The sequence below is a fragment of the Calidris pugnax genome, unplaced genomic scaffold, assembly GCF_001431845.1.
Source record: "Calidris pugnax isolate Ruff unplaced genomic scaffold, ASM143184v1 scaffold228, whole genome shotgun sequence".
In the NCBI taxonomy this organism is placed as follows: Eukaryota; Metazoa; Chordata; class Aves; order Charadriiformes; family Scolopacidae; genus Calidris; species Calidris pugnax.
Genome location: NW_015091017.1, coordinates 378198 through 406030, shown reverse-complemented (window position 1 = coordinate 406030; position 27833 = coordinate 378198). Strand labels below are relative to the sequence as shown.

General features: G+C 46.3%; 2 protein-coding genes across 4 annotated transcripts in view; one reads left to right on the top strand and one right to left on the bottom strand.

Moving 5' to 3' along the window:
* CTNNA1 (catenin alpha 1) overlaps positions 1 to 27833 on the bottom strand; it is a 174976-nt gene that overhangs the window by 52948 nt on the left and 94195 nt on the right. The window contains exons 8-10 of the mRNA XM_014955789.1: positions 16471 to 16551; positions 15521 to 15673; positions 277 to 369 (exon numbers count right to left, since the gene is read on the bottom strand). Coding sequence (XP_014811275.1) covers positions 277 to 369; positions 15521 to 15673; positions 16471 to 16551 — 327 coding nt within the window. The remainder of the gene's footprint in view (positions 1 to 276; positions 370 to 15520; positions 15674 to 16470; positions 16552 to 27833) is intronic.
* On the top strand, positions 24366 to 27827 carry LRRTM2 (leucine rich repeat transmembrane neuronal 2). 3 transcript variants are annotated; one of them, XM_014955790.1, is made up of 2 exons: positions 24366 to 24839; positions 25199 to 27827. In XM_014955790.1, exons 1-2 carry the CDS (start codon positions 24836 to 24838, stop codon positions 26743 to 26745), a joined length of 1551 nt encoding a protein of 516 aa, XP_014811276.1. In that variant the 5' UTR covers positions 24366 to 24835; the 3' UTR covers positions 26746 to 27827. The 3 variants fall into 3 exon arrangements, with proteins under 3 accessions (XP_014811276.1, XP_014811278.1, XP_014811277.1); XM_014955792.1 differs by having other exon boundaries at positions 24368 to 24839; positions 25648 to 27827; XM_014955791.1 differs by having other exon boundaries at positions 24369 to 24839; positions 25627 to 27827.

Sequence of the window (27833 nt, the reverse complement as noted above, 5' to 3'; positions counted from 1 at the left end):
CCCATCCCTGGAGATATTCAAGGTGAGGCTCGACGAGGCCCTGGGCAACCTGGTCTAGTTGGGGGTGTCCCTGCTGACTGGGGGGGGGTCGGACTAGATGACCTTTGGAGGTCCCTTCTGGCCTGGACCATTCTATGATTCTATGATTCTAAGTGGTCAGGGTATGTCTCATGTGGTATGTCTCATGTGGTATGTCTCATGTTGTATGTCTCATGTTGTATGTCTCGTGTTGTATGTCTCATGTGGTATGTCTCACGTTCTTACGCTCCTCGTTACCTGGGGACAGAGGGCTTCCAGCTGGCTGGCCGACATACGGACCAATTTCACACCTTCTTCGTTGTTTGAGATGGAACAGGCCAAGTTGGCAACCTGTGTCAGAGACGGGAGAAAAAACCACAACTGTTAGAATTCCGTTTTATTTCAGAGGAAACTTTTTACCTGCCCCCAACAGCGACCACCATGAAATAAAAAGCATGGACATTCCTTCAGTGCTAACCAGTTTTGAAGCCGCGAATGACATCTGTTCATCTCTAGCCATAAAATCATAACACATGAGATGCTAAAACCATAGTTATTCAAACAAGACGGACAGATGGCTGTTACCACCGACTGGGTTAAGCTCTCTCCAGTAAAACGTGCAAGAGCATCACTGGCAGCACTTGAAGTTACAGCTAAAAGCCCATTCCCACTCGAGTGAGACAGCAGCAATCACACAATTAAAAAAACCAACTCAGCTCCCATGCACCTGAGGATAAAGTCCTCTGACGTCCGTAAGCGTAGGGATGCTCCCTTTTTCTTGAAACATTCATACCCTGCAGTGTGTCAACACAAAAGAGTTGGGAGGCCCATCAAGCCATTCACCTCCGCAAGCGGTGTGGTGGTGGTGTGAAGCTCGAGGTGTTTTGCTGGGGTTGCACAGAGTGAATCTCAGCGACAGGAGACAGGTATTGGCTTAAACCACTCGATGGACATCTACCTAGGGAAAGATCTTCCTCCAGCCCTCCATTCCTGCCACGATTCCTTGAATAAAACCACTTGCTGGTTCAGGTGATCTTCGAGATCCAGCCGCGGTTCTCCAAAATCTGAACAGCATCTCATGATGCTAAAACTTTACTCCAAAACCTGGACCTTCTGCACAGCAGCATCCTTAAGTAGGTCATCTCGAAACAGAGGACCTTTTGGAAACCCCTGCCTTTCAAGAGCACGCAGGAAGGGGACAGCACAGAATTTTTGGGTAATTGAAGATATTCCTCATATCGGAGCTACTCTCAGGGGAAGGAAGTCTGAAGTAAGTTACACTTCTTGGTTGACAGGTGAATGACAAGCATGTTATTCTGAGCCATTTGAACACAGAAAGCTGTAAAAATAGCACGGAGTGAACCGAGATGAACACCGAGTGCTGTCCTTTTGGAGACAGAGCAACCTCCCAAACCCCCCAGTAAATGTGCTCTAAAAGCACCGTCACGGGCCAGAAGATGCTCAGTAACACCAGGGAACCAGAGAGCTCCGCACTCTTTTCTCTGTAAGCTGGGGAAATTCCATTCTCCCTTTAATTAATCTATCCTGTGCTTTGGTATACGAGTCATTTTGAAGTGGTATGTGCAGCGATAGCATGTGCTTTTCCCCCTCCCCAAACCCTTCCCTGCTGACAGATGTTCCCACACAGAATACATTACTGTCCCACAAACCGTCAACCACACGCCGGTACGTTGAATGGTGTTTTTCATCAGCCCCATTATTAACTTTGGGAGACCAAAAAGCAAGTCCCCACTGCAAAGCACGCAGCCTCTTCCTCCCTCCAGCTCCACATCAAGTCACAGAGGACACAAAACCGTGCGCCGTCAAGAAGAAGGGTCTGTTTCCAACACCGACCCACCAAGAAAACAGATGCAACAGCATATATTTGGATGAAAACAAGCTGCAGTTGAGAGAAAGACTACGCAGCATCAGCAAGGCATGGAAAACTGCCAGCTTTCAGGAATATTAGTGCCTACTCTTCGATTTTGTTTTCCACTAGTCTTCGTAGACGAGAGCTACGAGTTAAGAGGTGGAGTTGGTCTCCATCTTGTTGGGAGGTGGTGCAGCTCACACTTAGGGTCTTTCCTCCCTCCTTCCTCTCACCACGTTTCCTGCAGCTCCAGCACAGCTCCTCTCGGCACCACCACCCCACCCCTGCACCTCCGTAACGCCCCGGCAAAAAGGGAGTTGAGGTTGAACATAGGGGTGGGTTTTTTCCTGTAGAATTTGCCCTGTTTTACATCCCTCGTTCACAGCGAGCTGGAGTATATTATGCTTTTGTTTAGAGGCTCAAAAAAAAGAATATCAAAAGACAATAAGATGCCACGATTTAAAAGTCAAATAAAGATTTTGCTGTTGTTTTAAGCACAGGTCATATTTTTGAGAAACGCCAGTTTGCCAATATTTTTTATGGTCCATATTTTCAGGTCGTTCCTGCCTCCGCAGCAGCAGTTACAATCTCTAGGAGCGAGGAGAACACAAAGCTCTATTGAGTAGGGGCTGAATAAAAGCGACATTGAAGCACTACAAAATCAGCCTCTCCGATATCTGGAGATGTTGTGCTCTCTCTCAAGCCAAGTGTGATGAATCAAGCGCAGAGAAACCCCGCTCTGTCTGAACACAGAGAGGCAAAGAAGTTGATAATTGAGCGTCCCCGCCACGGGACGATGAAATTTTTGCTTTTTTTGCACAGTCATTTATTTTTGAACAGTCATTTTTCTTCTGAATACCTCACTGATGGCAATTCTTCTTTAGAAATCGCCTGGCCCCGGGGCTGCCAACCTCCGTGAAAGGAGCGTGTGTGCTTCCCTGACTGAGGGGCTTTGGCAGCTCAGGACAACCCGACCGGTGGCTGCCACGTCCCATCCCACCGCCGCGGCTCCAAATCTCAACACTTCACTTCAGGCCCCGTATCCAAAAGCAAGCTACTCCCCACGGTGGGTTAGCATCACTGCCAGATCAGCACACAAACTTCCCAGCAAACTATTTGGTGGCCGTCGGGATGGGGCAGCACTGGAGATGACTTTGGAGCTGCAGGACACAGCCCTAAATCCACAGCAATCCAGGATTTATGCTGCACCCCTGGGAAGCCCCGTCAAACTATCGGAAAACAGTCACAAACCTCTTCAAATCGGAAAATTAAGAAGAGCTGTGTCACCCAGATTAATCACGTTGTAAATGACACTGCAACGAGGTGTTTTAAATTGTCATTAATTACCAGGTGCTCTATAGCATGAAGTCTAAGACTGCATGTGCCAGCAGAGGTGGATGGTTGTATGATTAAGAAATTTAATTTTAAAACTATCTGAAAGCAGCCATCATCAATAACTCCCATGTGATATCTGACCAAAAAACCTTCAAACTCCCCCTCTTCAGAGCGGATGGGGGGTACCACTGGCCAGTTATTTAACAGGTGCACGTAATACCTAGGATTTTGCAGCCGAGCTAAAGATCAGCTACCACCAAATTTGATTTAGAGCACGCAGAGCACTTGGAAATCTTGTACAATTCTGAATCTTTCAAATAAAATGAAGCACCTCAAGCAAACAAAAATTCCCCTTCAATGTAAATGAAATAGTTTCTCTGTGTGTGTGTCTCCAACAAGGCGGCTGACTGACATGGTAAGTGGTCAGACTTGATTTAGAAAGAACACTTGTGCTTGAGAGCAAAATAGCAATTGAATTCCCGCTGCATTTGTTCCTTCTCACCATTCAACATCATCAAGCCCCTTTACATAAGCACCACTGGCACAGGCAGCAAAGGAGACAAAAAAGTTGCAAATAATGTAATCAGCCATAACGAGCAATCTCTTGAAAAAAAGTTAAAAATACAGAGGGGATGGAGATAGAGAGAAGCGAGGCTGATGGGGTTCAGAGACCTCGTGCAGCACTGACAGACCAATTTTAAAGCGGTTTTTTTGACGCACTAGCGAGGATCTCCCAGTTCATGGAGCAAAGAGCCATCTCCCAGAGCCACCTCCTTATCCCAAAAAGCAGGAGGGGCCCAACGCAGCTGCTGATGTTGGAGCTTAAATCTACCTCCCGTGACAAATGAGAGAAGAGCAAAGGCCTAATAATTTCCACAATCTGAGCTAATGAACCGGTGCCGAGCAAGACTCAAAGCTGAACCAACCCATCTGGACAGCGGGGTTCATGCACTGCTCAGTTTTCTAACTCCAATCTGATGGGTACTAAGGATGGCATCAGAACAGTGAGAGATGAGACGATGCCTTTGGAGGAGGCATCTCCTGATTCCTTCCAGAGGTGGGCGCCGCTCGGGGTCAATCGGGAATACGTTATTAACAGGAAAGGTATAATTCCAATTTAAAAAAAATAAAAATAAAACTGTACCATCTGTCACAGAGCGAGTCCAACTCAAATTCTAGTTATTTTGATTCTTCAGAATTTACTAATTTTAAATCAGGAAAAAATCTTTGACATTTCTAAAGCAGTTCTTTCCTCCATTAGTGACAATTTGTCAGGCTGTGTTTGTGTTGGCAGCCGCTGTAGACAACTGCCTCCTCTGACAATAGGCAGCTTTTACCTTTGTCACCTGAAATATATTTTTGATGGTTTTTTTCTTTTTTTTTTTTTGTAACTTGAAATTTGTTCAGATAATGACTAAGGAGCCGTGTCTTCCAGCAATTCAAAGACTACAAGAGCCTCAACTACACGAGCTCGGGGTCAAGCTTCTTAAATTATACCATTGGAAATAATCGAGAAACTCTGCTCCAGCTTTGTACTTGTTAAACTTTCTCTTGGCACTGCCAGCCCAGCTTAGGCAGAGGGGTTATTTTACATGGAACTGTTTATTAGAGGACTGACAAATTGCTCTTTCAGTAAGAGAAAAAAAAAAGGAACTATAATTTTTAAATTATTACATCTGCTTTTTGCAAGGATTTCAAAGGCCGCCACGGAAAGTTTGGATTAAAGTCGTCGCGAGAAGCAACACTGAGTTTCTCCTCTTGTTTTAAAGGTCATGTTTTAGGACAGCTCTTCCAGGGACTCAGGAAGGCAAAGCTCCCCTCAATGGGTGCTGCCTGCAATCATCCTGCAGTGCTATAACGCAAAGAAGGCTCTGTAATGGGTTTATTCTTGCATAATTTACAATTGTCAGAGCTGCCACACGGCATTGTTCTAAATAGGGATTATATATCGTTATGCAGGAGACAAACATACACTAATTGAATTCTAAGAGTCTTGACTATTCTCATTTGAAACTGCAGTTGTAAAAATAGCATTGCAGAAGTAAGAGTTTTCAGACAGCCTTACAATTGGAAAACTTAACTTTTCAGTTTAACATTAACCAGTGACCTCTTGGAAGTGACGGTCGCAAACCCTTACACCAAAACAAAAAAACCATGTCCACTTCTAACAGATACTTTTGGAATCCCAGCAACAGGGAAGCAAAGCTTTTCAAAGGTGTTCCTGGCATTTCAATTTCCAATTAAACTTCAAAACCTCAGCTGCTTGTTCCATTTTTTACTTTTGGTTTTACAGTTTCTCTGGGAATGCAAATTCCCACTTAGCAGCTTAAAATCGCCCGCTTTAAAGGCCAAAAAAACCCCAGAATGGACAGGCAGCCATTCAACATTTTCCTCTTGAGGACCTGCTAAAGAGAAGTGTATCTGATATTCTCACAAAATTCAAATACAGCACATCTCATTTCTTCCTCCCCCGTATTAGGAAAAGAGTCCAGATTTGCTTCATGATGGTCAAAGCCCATGAAATCAATTTATCTGCAGAAACGACTGTTCTGGCAAAACTAAGTAGCAACTGAGGACTCTCAGAAGGGATGTGTCAATTATGTAATTTCCATCCCTCGAAAAAAAAGACGTTTATTATTCAATAAGTCCATACATTTATTAATTCACTCCTACACTACACTTAATATTCAAGACAAATGGGAGCATTTTAATGTCCAGCCCTAACAGGTACTGCACGAGGGAGAAATGTGCATGATAGCTATAATCCTATCAGCTCACTCCTTTGGCAGAGGCATAGCTAATTAGGAATTACGCAAAACAGTGTCACTTTAATGGGGATGGCAGGAAGACTTCGGATCAAATCCACAGGGACTCTGGAGCAAGTCACCAGGAGTCGTGCTGTCAACCGCTCGGTGATTTTATATGACTTAAGTAGTTGCAAGTGGCTGCAGCTCCACTGAAGGTACCCTGCAAGAGATTGTTGTGGGCAACAGAATCCCAATGTATTAACTTAAAATAGTAAAAGTCTTTAAATAAAACAAGCCGCGCACAGAAAAAACTCCAGATGTAAAGCAGCGAGGGGGAAGGATGGACTAAAATGGAGATAACTGCTATTTCCAGAGCTCTGCAACCTCACGCAGAAGATGAAAGCAATTTTAATTTCAAGGCTGGTTATAAACACACGGAGGGGACACTGCAGCTAGATGGAACAAAACTGGCAAGCAAAATGTTTGCATTTTTGTTTCAAAAGTTTTAGACAAAGAGAAATGGGGATTTGGGGTTTTTTATGTCAAGAGGCTGGGAATGGACTGAGAGAGGAAGGGGATCAGAGACAAAGTATCGCGTATTTTCTGCTCCCTTTAATACTGAGGGAAATGGTTCCTATTTCCATGGGTAACCCCCTTTCTTTCGGGATCAAATCTCGAAACTTGCACTTTTCAAGCAGTGCCTTTGTGTCTAAAAATCTAGTTTAAGAACACAGCTTTGCCTTTGGCTCTCAACCTAAACGCCCTGTCTCCAGCTCCCTGCTGCCATTCCAGGCAGAGCTGTCCCACCAAGGCTCTGTTCAAGGAAATGTCCTTCTCCAACACAGCCCAACCCCCCGGGCTGTCAAGCTTTCCTGAAGAAGGGGAATTTGTCACACAGTTGGGCAAATCCAGAGTCTGTGCATCGTGACAAACCGAACTGGGCTCCCTTCACCGGGCGAGCGCGGGCGGGAGAGCACTCCTCTCTCTCGCCACCAGGTTTTTCAATCAAAGAAAGGGGGAGAGGAGTTCAAAGGGCACTAATACATCTATAGCATAAAACATATGCACATATTTAAGTGGCTGGAGCAGGGGAATGCCTTCACTCCCAGACTGGGAGCTGAGCCTTGCCGCCGAGCTGGTGAAGGAAGAGCAGTGTGCTACGTGGGCACCGTGCCCCTCGGAGCCGCAGCTGTAGCAGCAGATGTAACTATTGGCACAGGAACTATTCCTTCCTCAGACAAACAAGCGAAAGCCATAAAATGTTGTTATAAGCACGAAACACATTAGTTACACAAGTCGGGGTGAGCTACCATGACAGGAATCACACCGCCGCTACGGAAAGGAGATCCAATCTGCAGCTAAAACTTCCAAAGCAAATCCTCATCTTGGATGCTTCTTAGCGACACAAAATGTTTTCCTTTAAAATAAAGGTGCTTACAGTAGTGATATTTGGATAGTACCTGAATAACTATCCAAAAAAGCCTCTATGTTTATCAAAGTGGAAATCATCATTCTTCCCTACCTCGCTTTGCTTATCCCTCAGAGCGGGCTGTGTCACGGTCTTACTGAAGACTTCCAGCTTGGTGCCTGTTATTAGCTGTTTAAACCAGTTTTGGGCAATTCAGGCAACTGTTCAGGGGAAGTTTAATGGTAATTATAAGTACATTATGCTCTTGAAGAAGTAACAAAACAGTAAGAGGAACGAGCTCGACACAGACTTCAGGCAACTCCTGGCTGACACTACATGACTAATATTCCAATATCGCTAATGACTAAGATGACGAAAATCCAGACATGCATTGAGGCTTTTAGTTATATATCAAGAATTAAAACATTTGTGCTGTATCTACAAAAACCACTTTAAAATGCTGTTGGAATTAAGACTCAAATATCTGGCAAATAAAATAGGTCAGGACTCTCTTGCTTTTTACCTGTCTCTGAAGACATCATGTCAACAGCACCTACACTCAACTGCTCTCTTTTACAGATTTTCCCTTCCTCAAACACTTCTGTTTCCAAAGGAGAGAGGAACAGAGTAAATACAGAGCTGGTTCTAGTGGGATAAAAGGACATTAATACAATTTTCTGAACGCTAACCTCATTCAGCTCCAACTTCCACACCCTGCCCTTGGCTCAAGCATTTGAAGCCCAAGCCCCACACAATCAGACTGCCCCATGGAAAAGGGATGGCAGAAAAGCCTCTCCTCCAGGCAGCAGCTGGTAACCAGAGGGTTTTCAAACACAAGAACGTCTCCAAACACCCCGATCACTGCCCAGATATGGGAGGGTTCAAATTCATCTCCAATCACTCCATCCCTCCCACCAGTGCCACCGTGGGGTTGCTGGTTACCCTGCCTCTCCCAGCCGTACTCACAACGAAATCTGGAGAGAAACATTACCCTGAAGTCTCTCCCGACATGATTTTTCATCCCTACCAGCACTCTACAGACCCTTTCATACATAATTTGGTGTAGCATTAGCAGATTGGCCTCAAAAAAAACCTTACAAGAACAAAAGTTATCCTATTAAAAGGTCACTTGCCTTTACTTATGCATGATGTATTAAATTTGTATATCCTGTTTGCTGGAAAATGGAAGAACTTCTTCTTCTGCTGAGGCTTTCCCACTTTACTGATTATAAATGTAAGGAAATCATGTTCTACGGGTAGAATTTAATTTATTTATGAATTAGTTGACTAATAAAATGAACTTACAAGGAAAGTGCATCGGTTCTTGAAGTGTCACACTTTAGAGGGCACATTAGAGTTCTACTGGTCATTTACTGAAGACATTTGTTTTAAATTGCTGCCAAGGTTATCCATAGACAAATTACAGAAACCGTGCTTGTTCTTTGGAAGAGACATTTTGCTCTCCATCTAAAAATGGGAAATTAGTCCTGAGTTGCACTAACTCTGCCTCTCTTCTCCAGACCACAGTGCAAGGCCATTTCTCTTGTAATACACAATTACCTTCAAAAGAAAAGCAAGTCAAAGACAAACTTGAGTTTGCAAATTCCCCCTCCCTACCCCTGAAAATTAGGGAAACAGGTGCTGAGACACCACACTGACTGATAATGACCCCAGCCTGGAAAATGCCCATTTTCGAGACATTAATATACCCATCAAAGATTCAGAAAAACATTCTGAGTGCATTCCGGGTGCACTTTTCACCCGACACACATCACCTCTGTCTTTCAGTTCGGACAGATCCCTTTGGTGGCAAAGAAAAAAAGAATATTTAAAGAATGAGCAAAGCCAGCCCAGCCCCACCCCCAAAGATGCTAGTTTGATAAACTTCATGTAAACTTTGGAAATCAGCTGACTGATAAACACAAGGGATAATCTTGTGGGATCAGATTTATTTCTAGGTCTGCTGGATACTTTGATTCCACGCTTCATTTTTAATAAATGTCTAAGATGCCCAAACACTAATTGCACACCTTAATCACAGAGACAACCAGCTACGCCCAGGTGAGTTATGGTTCATGACCAGAGGGCAGGTAAGCCTCAGTTTTTCCCAACCTTTGCTGTGTCTGAAGTCCAAAAACCAGCCATTACTTTAAACCCAGGCTGTTTTACTCAGATTACACTTCAGATGTTTGTGGTTTGTTTTTTTTTTTTTTAAAAAGCTTTTCACATGTAAAAAACCTGCAGCTGTTCAGCTCTCCGAAGAACATATAGGCTGCGAGTATTAGGATAAATTGCAAGAAAAATATTGCAAGCGTGCAAGGCTTTGGGCTGCTGGAGAGGGCTATTTTTAAACTGAAGTCTGAAGAATTACTCCAGGACATGAGGGCGAGACAGGCAGGGCAACAGCCGGGGAGAAATGTCAGCCCGAGAGGCTACAGACAGCTTATGGAGCTCTAAGTGCCCAAATGTGATTCTTTCCAAGCAAATAAATTTGCAGTCTGCATCTGTTCCTGGGTTTTCACTGAAGATGAGAAAATCATCTCTCCATATGCAGGATCCAACCCAGCGCATTAAAAAAAGGCACAGAGCGGTCTTTTTAGATAAATTAAAGCAATTGGAAAAACATTGATGCTTATGAAATGTCACTGAGAGCTTTCGCCTCCCTGGCCTTACCAAAGTTTCTCCAAGAAGAGACTTATAAAATAAAATTGGAGAAAAACATTTGACACAGGGGAACTGGACTCATTCCTACAAGAAAGGATTATTCACTGTTTTTAAGAAGATACAAACTCTCCCTTTCCAAAATATTCTTCAAGCAAGCAAACAGCTATTGTAAGCTCTTACCCAGGCTCTGCCCTCATCTACCTTTCAGCTACCTGATTTCTGAAAAACTTTTTCCATTAAAACCACATTGAATAAACCAGTGACAAACAGACAGTCTAATTTTTATTTTTTTTTCCCTAACGCATTCAATAGTGTAGCAAAACATTTCTTTTGAACCTTGATGGCTTGTTCACTTATCGGAGAATAGCCAGAAGTGCCACCGCGGGGCCCGCGGGGAGTGGGACAAAGGCAACTGGTGCAAAAACACACTTCAAAGAGCGGGAGGAACAAAAAAAGTCAGCGTGGTGCTAAGTGACATCATTGGAAAACCAGCACGGAGCTGCAGGACAGCCTAGTTTCTAGGGAGGAACGTTACATCTAAGGATGCCAATGCCAAGCTGCCTCTCCTCAAGAGCCAAGTCACAGACTGGAGAGCCAAGGCTACTGTAGCCAGCGTCGTAAAACCACCGGAATCCAACCACCTACTTGACAATCAGTAAATGGGGGAGATTTTCATAGTTCACAACTGAATTGAACTTTCTCTTGCGCTGGTTCCCGAAATGCTGTCTCTTCTGTTCTGCCTGTGTGCTGCATTTCAATTGGCTTCTCAATTCCTGAATTAAACTCCTTTAACAAAGTGCAGGCAGAGCGCTAGGTAGTTAATGGGCTGTTAGGAGAGAGCAATTTTGAAAGCTATCTTTGAAACGTATTATTCAACTGAGACAAGTCTCATTTTACTATTTTACTGTTTCCCCGTTTTCAAAAGGTGGGATAAGGGGGTTAGTATTTCACTACATGAGAAACAGATGAGACAGAAGCCCTCTGGGACACGGCTTTGGTGGGGTTTCTCTAGAACACACAGACCCAGCAGGCAAATCAGATTGTTGTGGTTATGGCACCTTTTGGTCAAATTTGGCTGCCTGGACTTTAGGAACCAGAAAGCAGACAGCGCTCTGCTGCCAAGAAGGGAACATTCCAAAATAAAATTAGCCAAATCATGTGCTTGCCTCTCTCTGTGGCTTCTTGGAGGGCTCATAAACACCTCTGCACTGCAGGAGCGAGAACTCCCCACACTAACCCAGGGCAGAACCAGCATCGCCACCGCTCCTGTCTGGCCAACGCCTGCAACAGTTTAGTGTCCAAAAAAAATATAAAATATATATATATATCACAGTCCCCTCTAGTGGCTGGTTGACCAGGAGAGCAGCACTGACTCCTCCAGGTCACAGGACCTGGGGTACTAAACCCAAGGTGTAAAACCTGGCACTAATTCAGACAGGGATCTTCTGAGTCACCCGGTGCAGAGCGATCTCTTCGTGCGTTTCCTCCCATGGCTCAGCTTGAGAGGAAAGGAGACCTTCTCTTCTTCATCTCAAACACAGGAGCCGTCAATCACGGCGTGATACACAACACAGCCCCATTCTGCACTGCGGCTGTTTTGTCACATTTTGATGTCTGGAGTCATCAGCAGCGTTTCCGAGGGTAGTTAGGATAAACTCCCGGCACTTATCTTCTGCTGAAAGCAGGTGGAAGCAATCACTTCTCATCTCCCCAAGTGGAACATCTTCTCTTCTGCTCTTACACAAACGTTTAGTGTTTTTCCAGATACCTGCAGCCGAGTTTTCTGCCCGAGAGCAGAATCATGTGGGAAGTTGCCAACATCCTTCTCCATTCCAGCAGAGCAATTGTAAGTACAACCCACCCCGACCCCTCTTCCTTCACAGAGAATTTGGCATCGTGTACGACTCCGCAGTGACTCGCTGTCCCCTCCTGACAAAGGGCTCTGCAGGAGGACTATTCCCCTTCTGTCCAACCTAAGCACATATATTAATCCATCTACATTCCTGGAAGAGGTTTATAAGCCATCTAGATCATGCTACTCTATAACTGGAGTTACCTTTTAGACAGCAGAAGCAATAAGCAAGCCTTCAAAAAGCTGCTGCAGCAGCGTATCATTTTAGCAGAACCTTTTGATGCCAGTCAGAAATATTGTTTAATGCATGCTTTCAGGGGAACAGTTGTTCTCAGAAGACAGCCTGGGGAACGCACAGAGGGTCTGTAAAACTCATTTGCAGCGTGGCATTTTGCAGACAAGGTGAGGTCAGCGCGAAGGGCTCTCCCGTGCCAGGGAGGACAGCCCCCCACTGCTTCCAGAGCCAGGCACGTTCCCAAGGGCTCACCTGGGAAGGGTGGGAGAGAAGCTCCCAGATGGAGCAGCGTGATTATTCCTTCATAATTGGGCTGATAAACTCCAGACGACACCAAGCTGGGTGGCAGTGTTGATCTGCTGGAGGGTAGAGAGGCTCTGCAGAGAGATCTCGACAGGCTGGATCGATGGGCCGAGACCAACGGGATGAGGTTCAACAAGGCCAAGTGCCAAGTCCTGCCCTTGGGTCACACCAACCCCCTGCAGCGCTACAGGCTGGGGGCAGAGTGGCTGGAGCTGCCTGGCAGAAAAGGACCTGGGGGTGTTGGTCGCCTGTCGGCTGAACATCAGCCAGCAGTGTGCCCAGGTGGCCAAGAAGGCCACCAGCATCCTGGCCTGTGTCAGGAACAGTGTGGCGAGTAGGGCCCGAGAGGTGATTGTCCCCCTGTACTGGGCACTGGTGAGGCCCCACCTTGAGTACTGTGTCCAGTTTTGGGCCCCCTACCATAAAAAAGACATTGAGGTGCTGGAGCAGGTCCAGAGAAGGGCGACAAAGATGGTGAGGGGTCTGGAGCACAAGTCTTATGAGGAGAGGCTGAGGGAGCTGGGGTTATTCAGCCTGGAGAAGAGGAGGCTGAGGGGAGACCTTACTGCTCTCTCCAACTCCCTGAAAGGAGGGTGTAGAGAGGTGGGGGTCGGTCTCTTCTCTCAAGTCACAGGTGACAGGACCAGAGGAAATGGCCTCAAGTTACACCAGGGGAGGTTCAGGCTGGATATTAGGACAAATTTTTTCACTGAAAGGGTTCTCAGCCATTGGAATGGGCTGCCCAGGGAGGTGGTTGAGGCCCCATCCCTGGAGGTGTTCAAAAGACGGGTTGATGTAGTGCTGGGAGGTCTGGTTTAGTGATGGTGTTGCTTTTTGTTAGTTGTGCAGGTGTCTATTTTTGTCAAAGTTGGGTTGACGGTTGGACAAGATGATCTTTAAGGTCCCTTCCAACCTAGAAGATTCTGTGATTCTGGGATTCTGTGTGTGGACACCACGCACCCACTGAAGAGCGGAGCTATGGCAGGAGAGGCACTGCTATCCTTGTCCCTGTCAACGTCTCCCGTAAACGAGCCCTAAAAATAATTTTCTAGATGGATGAAGCTGCACCAGGAGGGCAGGCTCTAGAGAAAACCTGCTTCAAAGCGTCCCCAGAGCTGCTGGTGGAAGGGCTGTGTCCAGCTGCCAAGGCAGGGCACAGCAGCACCGCCTTCCGCCCGCTGCTTTGCCAAACAACATTAGTTACTTAAAATTTCGGATAAAATAACTTTGAAACTATACGACAACAGCATTTACACCAGGAAGCAGCAGGCCAAAAGAGCAGAATGGATACCTTCAGAGAATGAAACATTTTCACTGCTCAGCCAGGCACTCTGGAGAGCTGGACTAACTCCATGCACCCCACGCTATGGGGCAGTTACTCACCACACGCGGAGCCCCTAAGGCTTTAAAAAAGTGAGAAAAACAGATTGAGCAAGAGTAAGCAACTACTTGTACTGATGTTCAGTAAGTCTTATTGAGTAACTTAAATCTGCCAAATGGTGTGAGAGTATCCCCGATGAGCCTAGAAGACGCAGGGACTCTGAGTGTGACCAAACAGTGGTACTAAGAGAGTAATATCCCATTCACCAGGGGCTGGGGGTTCCCCAGCAGCTGCTGGGGCCGAGCCCAGGACCCAGCCGGTGCCTCAGAGCATCCTGGAGCACACAGAAGGAGTTTCTGAAGTTCATTCCCAGTGGCAGGTTTCCTCAACAATACCTGTAGATGTTTATTCTTTGCCATTTAGTAGCAACAGGCACAACGTTCTCATGCAGCCCCAGCAGCGTGGCAAGGGAGGGGACTGTGTCCCTCTGCTCTGTCTGGGGAGACCTCACCTGGAGCACCACGTCCAGCTCTGGAGGCCTCAGCACAGGAAGGACATGGAGCTGTTGGGAGAAGGTCCAGAGGAGGCCCCGGAGATGCTGGGAGGGCTGGAGCCCCTCTGCTGGGAGGGGGGGCTGAGAGAGTTGGGGGGTTCAGCCTGGAGAAGAGAAGGCTCCGGGGAGACCTTAGAGCCCTTTCCAGTCCCTCAAGGGGCTCCAGGAGAGATGGGGAGGGACTCTGGATCAGGGAGGGGAGCCCTAGGAGGAGGGGGAAGGGGTTGACCCTGAAAGAGGGGAGATGGAGCTGAGATGTGGGGAAGAACTTGTTTGGTGGGAGGGTGGTGAGAGCCTGGCCCAGGTTGCCTAGAGAAGCTGTGGCTGCCCCATCCCTGGAGGGGTTCAAGGGCAGGTTGGAGGGGGCTTGGAGCAACCTGGTGTGGTGGGAGGTGTCCCTGCCCAGGGCAGGGGGTGGCACTGGGTGGTCTTGGAGGGCCCTTCCAACCCAAACCATTCTATGATTCTATGATTCTATGTGACAACAATGGAAGAGAAGGAGGTTACCAAGATGTATCCATGAACACAGGGTAGGAACTTACATTGCTCTTTGTAAATGCACTACCTGATGGAAAACTATTAACTTTAATTGCAGACTAATGACCTTCAATGCATTTTAGTTAAGACAGGTTGGGCCCATTTAAGCTGATCTTCCCACAGATTAGCTTTAGTCTCCAGTAAGACCAGTTGGAGAGTCTCTGGGGTTTTATTAGGAGAAGATGGCAGGGATAGGTTTTGTTGTCATTTTGGGTTTGTTGTTTGTTTGTTGTTTGCTCTTTACACACGCACAAGCAGGTTTTCAGTCTAAGAGTCTTCATGTTAAAGGCCTATTTATATTCACTGGTATTTTACTGCAAATAAAAAACCTCCAGGCTTCAAGCAACGGGTCAAACTGTATGTCAGGAGAGCCTTGGTCTCCCTTATTCCACATCACCAGCTCCAAGTAACAAATCAAGCAAAGGTAACAGCGTAACGTACTCCCTCCGTATAATATCTGAAACTACATGGGCTGTGTAACAGTAGCTGCTGCTTTTTGGTAAGCTTACATTTGTAATTATTTAAACATTAAATTAAATTGCATTTAAATTCATTAAAATTTTAAAAGGAAATTTATTACAAATTCTGTAAAATTTGACAGAACTGAAAAATGTGGTTTGCCTCGTCTTGCCTTCATTTAACGAGCGATAATTTCATTTTAATTTGTACTGTCTTACCTCAATCAGTTTGTTGGCATGTTCGCGGAAAACCTGGGCATATTCTTTAACTTCTTTCTCGTTCCCGTTCTTGGCAGCTTCAATCAATACCAAAAGTGGAACATTTGTTTCCAGAAAAGAGTCGGATACATGGTCCATAACAGCTTTGCGGAGCTGAGATAAAGACAAAAGAATGAGTTATTTTCCAGTAGTGTTCCACTGCTGTTTCCTTTTACTGTACTAATACAGAAAGCTTCAAGTACTTTGCTCGTTGATCCCTTTTTCCTTTGTGTGACCAAGGCTTTCCCCGCGCTAAGTCTTGTCTATACACTTTTTGCTTCAATTTAAATTAAATCTCCTTAAAAAACGGGATTAGTTATATAAGTTCAAGCCACCAGTTTGGCCACAAATATTGATTTAGCAGTTCATATTGGTTTTGTCTGAGTAAATTTGCTGCTTTCCCTCAGCTGATTAAACAACATGCTGATTTAACTTTCTTATTTTTCTACTAGAATGAAAACATTTTTGCAACAAACTTGATCCATCCCCGCATTTACTTGAGAAGGGGAATATATTGCTTTAAAAACCAAACAGATGAGGTTGATGTTACATGAATACAGTCTTCAAAGCAAATAGGCTGAGATGAATACCATCAGAAACGTACCTGCTTATGTTCAAAATCTATAAAATGGGTGTTGATTTTTTGGTTTTTTTTTTAAGAAATCTCTCTTGCCACAAGGATGATTAAGAACCCAACATCTTTAGTACACAGTTAACAGGGGATCACGTTTCCACCCCATATTTTCCTGCAAACCAGGTACTGGGAGCTTCTAGCCTTCAGTTCACTAAAAACAAGCAACAAGCCCACTGCCCACAGGAAACAAATCAACAGATACCACATTTCCAAGAGGGCAAACACAGAGAAATGCACTTATTTGTCTCAACAAGTATCAACTTTAGATATGAATTACCTGTCTGCGTAAGTCCCTGGTCTTTTTGGTCATTTTATCAATGGCAGAGTTCAGCGCATCACTCCTTTCTTTGCGTCCAGCCTGAAAAACAAGAGACAAAGAGGTAAATAGGTACCCAGGGGGCTCAAAGTAAAACCAGCATTATTTATTTCAAGTACATTGTTGACTGCTTTTATTATTTCCTAAGTGCTTATGCACAGTAGAAGCCCACAGGGCTGTGCCTCCGATGCGACAGCGCTCCCTCACACACCTTCACAGCACAGAAGGCTGCTCTCGAGCGGTCAGTCGAAAGCCAAAAAGCAATTATTTTTTTAAAGGTAAAATCCTTAGGAAACATTTGTCAGGGCTGAAATCCAACATTTCAATTAAGTAGCCAGGCCCACCCGCCGAGAGCTGGATTTCGCCAAGGCTCAATATGGCAAGTTTCACGTGAGCCCTGTTGCTACAGGGAGGGCGAGGGGCCAAGCAACAGCGGCAGCTTTTCTCTTTTTAAGCAGACATTGGGTCAAAAAGACCCTAATTTGTAGCAAACTGGGAGTGTTAGACCAATAGCGGTGGTCTGGGTTTGCTGGGAGGTCTTTCTCTGTATAATACGGCTTATATTGGAGTTTTGAAATACACTTTATGCAACCACAATCCAATTTCTGAAGTTCTAAGCCACGATCAATATAATTATCCTGTTGAGAAGAAAAGCCATTTAGCAGCACTAAAATGAGGGTACGCCAGTTATCAATTCTCCAGGTGACAGCCTGCTTCGAAATACCTGGACGAGCAACCTTTAATCTAAAACATGGAGTCCACTCCACAGCAGAAATAAAAATTAAACAAAATCAGGGGGGGAGAAAGAATTAGGATGTTGTAAAGTCATTAAGTTTAATGAATTATTGAAGATTTGTCACCTCCCTGATCAAGTAATTTGATTCTCATCACAAACGGCAACTGAAAAGTGATGGAAATTAAAACCAGGAGGTTGTTCTGACGGCGCCGCAGCCCGGGGCAGACCCAACGTCGGCCCCTTCTTCACTCCACACTCAAAAAAAGCCAAGCTGAAGTCTCCAAATAAAGTGAAAATTAAAGCTACTTATTTATTGAGCAGTTAGTTTGCTGTTCCCACGCGTGGTGGACATGCAAACTGAGAGGCAGTTGTGCTGCAAGTCCCGGTCAGTGTGGGTTGAGCGCGATGGCTTTGTCCCAAGGTGGGGATGGGAGATCACAGAATCACAGAATCTTCTAGGTTGGAAGGGACCTTAAAGATCATCTTGTCCAACCGTCAACCTCACTGACAAAAATAGACACCCACACAACAAACAAGGAGCATCATCACTAAACCAGACCTCCCAGCACTACATCAACCTGTCTTTTGAACACCTCCAGGGATGGGGCCTCAACCCCCTCCCTGGGCAGCCCATTCCAATGGCTGAGAACCCTTTCAGGGAAAAAATTGTTCCTAATATCCAGCCTGAACCTCCCCTGGTGTAACTTGAGGCCATTTCCTCTCGTCCTGTCGCCTGTGACTTGAGAAAAGAGACTTTCACCTGAAAATCAGAAATCTGCACAAACTAAAAGCCTGCCCTGAGCCATAAACCTGTATTCAGCTGCCTGCACTCTCTGACGCTCTCACACCACTGCACCGTGACCATTTTACCAAACCCATGGCACCCCCCGTGCACATGGGTGTTTTGTTTTTTTCCAGGAATATCTTTGGATCTAAGATATATACTCATCTATTATGTAGAAAGCCAAACGTTCAGCTGTTCCAAGAAATGCCATTTTACTTCTCCCTGGGTGCCCCTACATGACCATTTTAACGCGAAGCAGGAGGAGATTTTGAAGCGAGTCCACCCATCGCTTCCACTTTGCCGGCCCCGGCTTCACCGCCCAGAAGAGCCTCAGAGCACGAGGACCAGATGCCTTCTGGATGATGGGAAAGGGACAGCATAATGGACAATAATGGACATGCCATTCATGAGACCAGAGCACAGCCAGGCCTACGTAAAACGCCCCGCGAAGCACGCAATGCATACATTAGAGCCTGAGCACCACTGGCAGTGTTGATCCATTCCTATTAAGCTACACCACGTATCAGCACAGAAAGAGCTGTATAATCTAAACCCATTAGATTTTAGCAAGGCAGCTCCAGTTTATTTCCACCTTGTTGGCATTCACAAATTTTAGTGCAGAAGCCCGTCAAAAGTACTAACACCATTTCCTTCTGAAGGTCGCCCCATGAAACGCTCTGCTAATTTAGCTGGGGTGATTTAGGCAGGACAGGAGGAACACGACCAACACCAGCCCCTCTGCAGCTACGGGGAAGGACCCTGTCATCGTTAAACCCTCACAGCCAATTCCAACCAAGGGCTTGGCCCGGAGACGAGGATGTCAAGTTTTGCCCATATGAAGTTTCTTGACGTTTTTTGGATAAAATGAAACATAAAACATGTGGGACCAACTACACCCTGTTAGGTCCAAGTGGGGACAGCCAGTGGGACAGCAGACCAGTTGAACCTGCAGCTGCATAGACCCTCCAGGGCACATAAAATCACTGAAGACCACCCTTGACCACAGCAGTCACTTTGCCCAGGCTCCCACACACCCAAACACCACGAATTTTACCCATCAGTTCTCCCCTACAGTTGAACAAGTCCTGCTTGAGCAAGTCTCTCTCTCCCTAAAGCAGTAAATCCTGTTTTAAAGGCTACAAGTGACAGTTTACCACCTCTGGATAATTTGTTCCCATAACTGGTTATTCTTACTATTACAAAAATGGTCCTTATTTCTAAATTTTCACTGAGAAGCCAACTAATGACCGGGCAGCACCACCCAGCCCAGCCATCAGCTGCTCTTATGCATGGGATTAGAAGGACTCACAATAGCAATTCCTGAATATTCAGATTACTAATAGGGCTTTTAGATACTGGGCACAAACCTCTGCTGAGGGAAGGAGCAGCTCTGCCGTCAGGAAGCCGGTAAGGGATTCAGTGTGGGGACCAGGTCGGTCGTTTTGCAGTGTGACACCACGGCTCTGCCCAGCATCACGCATCATAAATTTAGCCACAGTGCAAATTTACTTTAAATCAAATCAGATCTTCGTCAAAGAGGCTAGAATTGGTGTTAAAAATTGCTCGTTGCCCCCACCCTCCGTAATCCCTGCTCTTCCACCACCATTCCTCCTCTTTGGAAAGCGACACAAGCCATCGCTGCCGTGTCCCTGCTGTTCCAGCTCACCCACTGTCCCCACTGGGTCTGCTTTTAATTGCTTAAAGCAAAGACAGGGCATTTGTACACGGGGAGGCAAGTGGCATTGCCATCTCTGTCACAAAGCCCTCCCTTTTGCAGGGCTGCCATCTGAATTAAAACCGACAAAAAAAACCCAAACCAAGTTTTTCCTACAACTATGGATGCTAAAAACTGACCCCGACTGATTCATAAGGGGAACAAAGCAGGAATGCTGCCTTGAAGCCTTGTAGTGTTACCTCTTACTCTGAGCCATGTTTTTATAACTAAATATCAAAACCTTGCGTGGCTAATCTCAATAGTTCATCACTGGTTCGGGTTAAGCCTGAACCCTCCATTACCCCTCCAGATAGAGGTGGGGGTCGGTCTCTTCTCTCAAGTCACAGGCGACAGGACAAGAGGAAATGGCCTCAAGTTGCACCAGGGGAGGTTCAGGCTGGATATTAGGAAAAATTTTGTCACTGAAAGGGTTATCAGGCATTGGAATGGGCTGCCCAGGGAGGGGGTTGAGGCCCCATCCCTGGAGGTGTTCAAAAGACGGGTTGATGTAGTGCTGGGAGGTCTGGTTTAGTGATGGTGATGCTTTTTGTTTGTTGTGTGGGTGTCTATTTTTGTCAGTGAGGTTGACGGTTGGACAAGATGATCTTTAAGGTCCCTTCCAACCTAGAAGATTCTGTGATTCTGTGATTACCACGATACAAGGGCTGCAAACGAACCCCAGATATAATAGTGCTCATTCCAGCCCGGGAAGGGTGAGCAGCCAAGTGGGACATGCACAAATTTCAGCGCTGTTTTCATTTTTTGAGGTCTGGTGGTGGAGGAAGCAGGACCACACGCTGGTTTGTCGCAGGAAGGCCTCTCCCATGGTGACCCCATAGACCACCAAAGCTCGGGGGCTGCACGGCAGGGTCTAGGGCTCAGCAGGAACCTGGATCAGAATAAAGATGTCTGCTCCCACCCCAACGCCCCATCCCCTACATGCCCAACATCCCCTTGATGCCCAAAGAGAGGGGAAGGCTGGCTCATCCTGCTGCAAAGAGGAATTCAAATGTGCAACCAGGGCCAGGAGCAGAGAGCTGCCTGACAGGGAGGTGACAGCCACCACACTATGCCACAGTACACGTGCTCTTTGCTCTCAGGAAGCCCATGCCACCCAAGCTATGGTGCCCTGTCCCGTCCTGAAAGAGCTCTGGAGCCAGCCTGAAGAGCTGGAGATGTCTGTTGATGATGCATCACCTTGGACGTGCCTTTTTCCCCTGTGGGTTCATGGGGCTCACAGCCCCACGGAAGCCCACCCAAGTGACAGGACACACACGACAACGCTACAGCCACACGTCTGTGCTCACCTCCCTCCCCTCACAGCCCTGCTCACCCCGCACCAAGGCGATCCGCTAGCAAATAAGCAGCAGATACCCCTGTCATTCCAGAGGTGCTAACGTCCAGCAAACATGAAGGCACTGGTTTCCTCAGGCAGGAGGAGGAACTGCCTGTTCGCACGGTGCCACACGTGTGGCTGCCAGTCCTGGGTGCCCCAGCCCCGCTCACCCCTCCGGGCTTTGCCAGCCTCCCAGCCCACGGCACGACAAAGTCACGCAGCCCGCGTCGACATGGAGTAAAATTAGCTTATTTGTTGTTCTTAATACACTAGGAAGGCTTCCACAAGATGTCAGCCTAACTAAATGACAACACCAGCCTCGGGGTGCAATTCTACTTTCCCAGTGCGTAGGCTTAGCAGGAAAACCAGTTCTTTTGCTGCTGGAGGAGCGGGGTAAGGGAGAAGCCCCCAGAGGGTGATTTGGTCCCAGCATGACTGTTCCCCAGGGGGACATGCCATCTCCCCTCTCCCTGTGGCTCCTGAGGATTCAGGCCATGACTTGGAGGCACCGGTTCTGGCAGAAGTCCCCAGGTGGCACTTGAACGTGGTTCTCCTTGGCACACGAGGAGTTTGAAGTCTCAGGAGAAGCACAACTGCAAGAGTTTTGTGGGCAGCTGGGGTTTCATCCCAGCCTGTTGCATCTCCACACCCCAGGCAGCTCCCAAGGAGCAACGTGGATATTTCCAAAAAGTTCCAGGCTTAAGAGAATCAGATGCAGGCTTTCAGTAAGATCTGGTATTTCACCACAAGTGAACATAAAAACATGTTTCACTAAGAAAAGTTCGCGTTAACAGTTTCCCAAACAGGAAACTTGCTGGCAAGGTGCTAAATAGCCCTTGTTTGGTTCCGGGCCAAAGAACGGAGAGCTTCAGAAAGGAAGCAACTTAACCATGTTTGAACATTAACTCTTCATCTCTGTGCCAAATTACACAATCTTCACGTGGGAGGAACCTCCCAACAGATACTGATGCAAAAAAGCAAAACGTTTCCAAAAGATACCTAATTTCAGGCTCCCTGGTAACGGCGACAAGAGGGAGCACAGGAAAGGAGTAACATTTGACCTTATGGAGGTTGTCATTTTATGAATGACACCCTTTGGAATGTTGTTTTTAAATGTTATGTTACGTTATTGTGTTGAAATGTTATTAAAATTCAAATCCCCACTTGCAATGAGGACTGTGGGCCAGCGGAGCTGCTCTGGGAAGCACAGCCACAGGTACCACCTCGGGGCAGCGGTGCCATCAGGGAGCTGCCAGCTATGGCTTCATCTCAGCTTCTGTACTCTTCATACAGGGAACACTAAATGTGAAGGAACTCTTTAAATAGGTTTATGTAATTTCTTTGTATGTATTTTTTTTCACTCTAAAGCAAATGTGAAAATATTTGCTATGGCAGAGCAATTTAAGATTTCCTAAATCGCTTTATCATTAAAGGTAGTTACTTTCCTGATGGGTTGAGGGTGGGTTTTTTTTTATTTTCCTTTATTTTTCAGGTGGGTTTGAGGTTTTTTTTTTAAAGAGTTCACCTTCCCCATCCCTTTACTTTCCATTTAGCACTTCCCCTCAGTCTGCTCTGGGCAGGACAGGCCAGCGCAGAAGCAGCACCGCAGTCAGTGTTACAATTACGCCACGGGACAGCATAGGGCAAAGCACACAGAAAACAGCAAGTCTTAGGGGGACTTATTTAAACTAGGGAACCGAGCTTAATAACAAAGGTAAATAGCCATTTTATTTTCAAAATCTTCTTTTGACACAATTCCTCATCTTCCTCCATCAATCAGCGTGGGAAGTTATCCTGAGCTCATCCCGTATCTTGAGGCTGTAAGTGATACTTCGTTGCTACAGAGCAAACATTTTCAAGTGCCTCCTTCTACCTTATTGCTTTATATTTCAAGGTGAAAATAAAAAAGCTTATTCAAGTTTCTCGGAGCAGGATGCTAGCACCCCCCTGCCTCATCCACATCGAGTCAAGGCCAGAGCAGCTGCTCTGAGGGCTTTCCTGCACACGCAGGCAAAAATCCTCACTGAAACCAGAAAGGAATTTTAAATCAAGCCTGTTCATTTACCTGCTGTCCCAGAGGAGAGTTTGCTCCAGACAAAAGGGCAATGAACTTTTAAAACAAGCAGCCACGACAGCACATTTGCCTCCTCCACGCCGGGCAGCCAGAGACCGGCTGGGCTCTCGCAGCACGGGCAGCTTTGTGGGGTCACCAGTTCTGAAAATGCCAATTTCTGCAACCCTAAAGCACCCCAGATCACTGCTATGGACCTACCCCCCGGGGAGATGCTGGTGGGAGTAGTGTGTCCCCCTTTCACAGGGGGCAAACAGCACAGGAATGTAATGGCTGACCACAAGGAAGCCCTCAAACTGCTGGGAGCCCCGATGCTAAATGCCACCCTCCCGACTTCCTCTCCTGCACTCCAGGCTCCAAGAAAAAGCAAGTACAAAAGCCACCGTTTGAGGGGGAAAAAAATAGATTTATTTTTTTTTCCCCTAGTTTCATAACTGCATGCTGTCAAGCTGGATCCCAATTAAATTCTTCCTGTGCTGTAGCTCAAGCTTTGCTTTTTTCCAGAAATTTCTCCTGGCTTGACAGGTTGGCTCCTGCCTGTGGCCCCCGGGCCGGGTGCTGGACTTTGCCACCCCAACCTCCACCGCTTCCACGGGGACCAGGGGCGGCACGGGGGGCTTTAAGCCACCAAACCCCTGCCACCTCCGTGAAGAGCCGGCGTGTCCCACGGGCACCCTCGATTCAAACTGTGTATATTTTGTGATTTAAAGTTCCTTTTGTGCAGTGATGTTTAAGAGAAGCCGGGCAGCAGCTGAGGCACTTCCACCCGCAGCCCTGCGCCGCTCCTCACGCCAGCGGGATCCAGGATGCAGGAGGGGGGAGCGGGGTGGGATGAGTCTCTCCCATCCCTTCTATCGCGGGGACGAAGGACTCCTACCATTGATTTATCTTTTTTTTTTTTCTTCCCCACCCCCCCCCCACCTCCTTCCCCTCTATCAGTGGTCTTTAACACGATCACAGTATGCAGCACAATGCTTGAAACCAGCAAAGCTTCTGGAAAACCCAAACAAAAGGCACCTCGGCAGATCGCGGGGGAGGCGGGCGGTTTGGGTTTGGGATTTTTTTTTTCCTCCCATTGGTTTTTCTTTTTTTTTTTTTTCTCCCCCCCCCCCCCCACCTCCTTCCCCTCTATCAGTGGTCTTTAACACGATCACAGTATGCAGCACAATGCTTGAAACCAGCAAAGCTTCTGGAAAACCCAAACAAAAGGCACGTCACCAGGTGACGTCAGTCTATATAGAGCCCTGTGTGGTCGCAGCGCATAAGCAAACCCATTCTTGTACCGCTTCCCTGAAAAGCTTTTCAGTAAATGCACTCATGCTACTACAGGAGCTTCTCTCAGCAATAAGCCACCCATCTGCCATCAACAAGTTAGGACTAAAGGAAGCCACAGCTGCGGGAAAAGAAAACGTGAGCTTCAATTAAACAGCTGAGCAGCCTCCGAGGACGAAAAACTTGTATTAAGCGTCGATTTAAAAAACTGCAGCCCTGGCAGAGGAGATCAAGGCAGTGATTTCAAAAGGAATATTCCAAGAGAGCGCCGTGGATTCAATTTTGCACTAATACCAGAGGACGCTGAACCCGGTAAATTATTCAAAGGCTACCTAACGTTAGAGCCTTTCCACAGACTCACGGCGTTGAGTCTCAAACTACGACTGAATGCAACCTCCAATGTACTCAAAAGAATGGGTAAGTTCCTGCGTTTCTCTCTACCTTGGGTAATGAATGACCGGCTGTGCTTTACAGCAGCCCTTAGGTGCTAAAGCAATATTTTCTGCACTGAACCTTATATAAAAAAAAAAATAAAAATCCCACAACTGTTTTCCGATCGTGCCACCGTAACCCTCTGTAACGGAGCTAAAGGCTCGTCCTTAAGTGTAATATCCAAGTAATTGTGTGTTTCGTAGTAAGTTGTTTCTTGCATTTAGAATGAGCTTGTCGGAAATTGCATGGCAAATGTTATCTGCAGTGAAATCTTCCACCGTGATGTTCAAAGTGTACTGATAAGGCTATCCTATCTTGTTGTTTTCCTAAATTATATTCTGCAGGCTTACATTTCAAGTGGCCATTAGGGGCTCGTATGCTGGCAGCACTATATGCAATGAGTATGGTTTTAAAAATGCTGCCTGCCTTGGGCATGGCTTGTCCACCAAAATGTCGCTGTGAGAAGCTGCTCTTTTACTGTGACTCTCAGGGGTTTCACTCAGTGCCAAACACCACTGAAAAGGGCTCGCTAGGTTTGTCACTGAGGCACAATTCTATTTCTGAACTTGAAAGGGATCAATTTGCAAGCTTCAGTCAACTTACTTGGCTTCACTTAGATCATAATCAAATTGCAACAGTCAGAGAAGATTCTTTTCAAGGACTGTATAAACTTAAGGAATTAGTCTTAAGTTCCAACAAAATCTTTCATTTGCCAAACACAACTTTTAGCCAGCTGCTTAACCTGCAGAATTTGGACCTCTCTTTTAATCAGTTATCCTCTCTGCACCCTGAGCTCTTCTACGGCCTTCGCAAGCTCCAGACCTTGCACTTGCGATCCAACTCCCTGCGGACCATCCCGGTCCGTCTGTTCTGGGACTGTCGTAGCCTGGAGTTCCTGGATTTGAGCACAAACCGCTTGCGAAGTTTGGCTCGCAACGGATTTGCGGGATTAATCAAGCTGAGGGAGCTTCACCTAGAGCACAACCAGCTGACGAAGATTAATTTTGCTCACTTCCTCCGGCTGAGCAGCCTGCACACCCTCTTCTTGCAGTGGAACAAAATCAGCAACTTGACGTGTGGGATGGAGTGGACCTGGGGCACCTTAGAAAAGCTCGATTTGACTGGGAACGAAATCAAAGCCATCGACCTAACAGTCTTTGAAACTATGCCTAACCTTAAAACCCTCCTGATGGATAACAACAAGCTCACCACGTTGGATTCCAAGATCCTGAGCTCGCTGCGATCCCTCACCACCGTGGGCCTCTCGGGCAATCTGTGGGAATGCAGCCCAAAGATCTGCGCCTTGGCCACATGGTTGAGTGGCTTCCAAGGTCGGTGGGAGCACTCCATCCTCTGCCACAGCCCCGACCACACCCAGGGAGAGGATATCCTGGACGCCGTCTATGGTTTTCAGCTTTGCTGGAATTTATCGACTGTTGTCACGCCCGTGGCTACCACCTCCCCAGATCCCACCACCGAGTCCACGAAAAGAATCAGCTCTTCTCATTTCCATATGGGAGACAAAGAGATTCCAACGACGGCAGGCATGGTCGTTACCACCGAAGAACAGTTCCCCGAGCCAAACAATGCCATCTTCACTCAGAGGGTAATTACAGGAACAATGGCTTTATTGTTTTCTTTCTTTTTTATCATTTTTATAGTCTTCATCTCCAGGAAGTGCTGCCCTCCCACATTAAGAAGAATTAGGCAGTGCTCAATGATTCAAAACCACAGGCAGCTCCGATCCCAAACCCGGCTGCACATGGCAAATATGTCAGACCAAGGACCCTATAACGAGTACGAACCCACCCACGAAGGACCCTTCATCATCATCAATGGCTACGGACAGTGCAAGTGTCAGCAGCTGCCGTACAAAGAATGTGAAGTATAATACCTACATGCCATCAAAAATTCCAATCAGATAAGTAACCTATTTTAAAATTGTAGGGGACCTACATCAGATTCTAATTTTTACAAATGTTGACATAAAGCCTAATTTTCCAAGCTACTTAATGGAAACATTGTTTATGGAGTGGTGCAGTATTTTTTATTTTTAAGTTTTTTTTAAAAAAAAAAAAAGAAATCCATAATATTTTCAGTGTTAAAGAAGCAATGAGTACGTTAAACTTGCACTCCTGATGTTTAAAAAGTCTAAAAAAAAACAAAAAAACAGATGCTCACCTCAAACTATGTAAAATGTTTCATGTTATGTAACTCTATGGCTGTGTGTGAACATTTATACCCAAAGTCTCCATTTTCGACTTTTTTCTCCTGAGAAGAGGCGGAGGGGAAGGACTCTGGCTGAGCTCGGCGGGGGGGGAACATACGCTCCTGTTTGTTCCACTGCAGCTGGAGGATCCCAAAGGCTCCAGCTGCCTCCCTGCGCTTTAAAGGCAGCCGGGGAGGGAGATTTTTGTCCTCCTCCTCTGATAATTTCACTCCAGTTTCAAAAAAAAAAAAAAAAAACAAAGAGGGGGGGAAATTTAAAAAGAAAAAAAAGGCAACGAAGGTCCAGGTGGGGATTGAAGTGCTTTGATTGGGGAGCGGTGGATTTCTTTTAAATACAGTTAAATCTGCATTCCTAGTTTGGCTGGCATGAAGGGACCTTGCTAAAGCTCCCAGCAGATAGGGACAGGAGCGGTTCAGACGGTCACTAATCAGCAGGACGGTCACAATTAGCAGGACGGTCACAAATGAGCAGGAGGGCTCTCCAGGCACTTCCAAAGTAAGGCAGCACAGCTTATTTAGGGAAGCTCCGTGCGCCGGGATCGATTGGAAATATGAAGTGTGTTCGATTCCTCTCGGCTCTCTGGTTTGACTTACTGATGCTTTTCATGAATCCAGGCTAATTACTCACCGCTAGGAACAAACGGCATCTCTACACCTTTTCATGTGTAAATACACTTAATGCAAGTTTTTCTTAATGAAAAGTAAATATCAGCCGCGAGGTTAAGGAGAAGGGAAGGAAGGAAGAAGCCT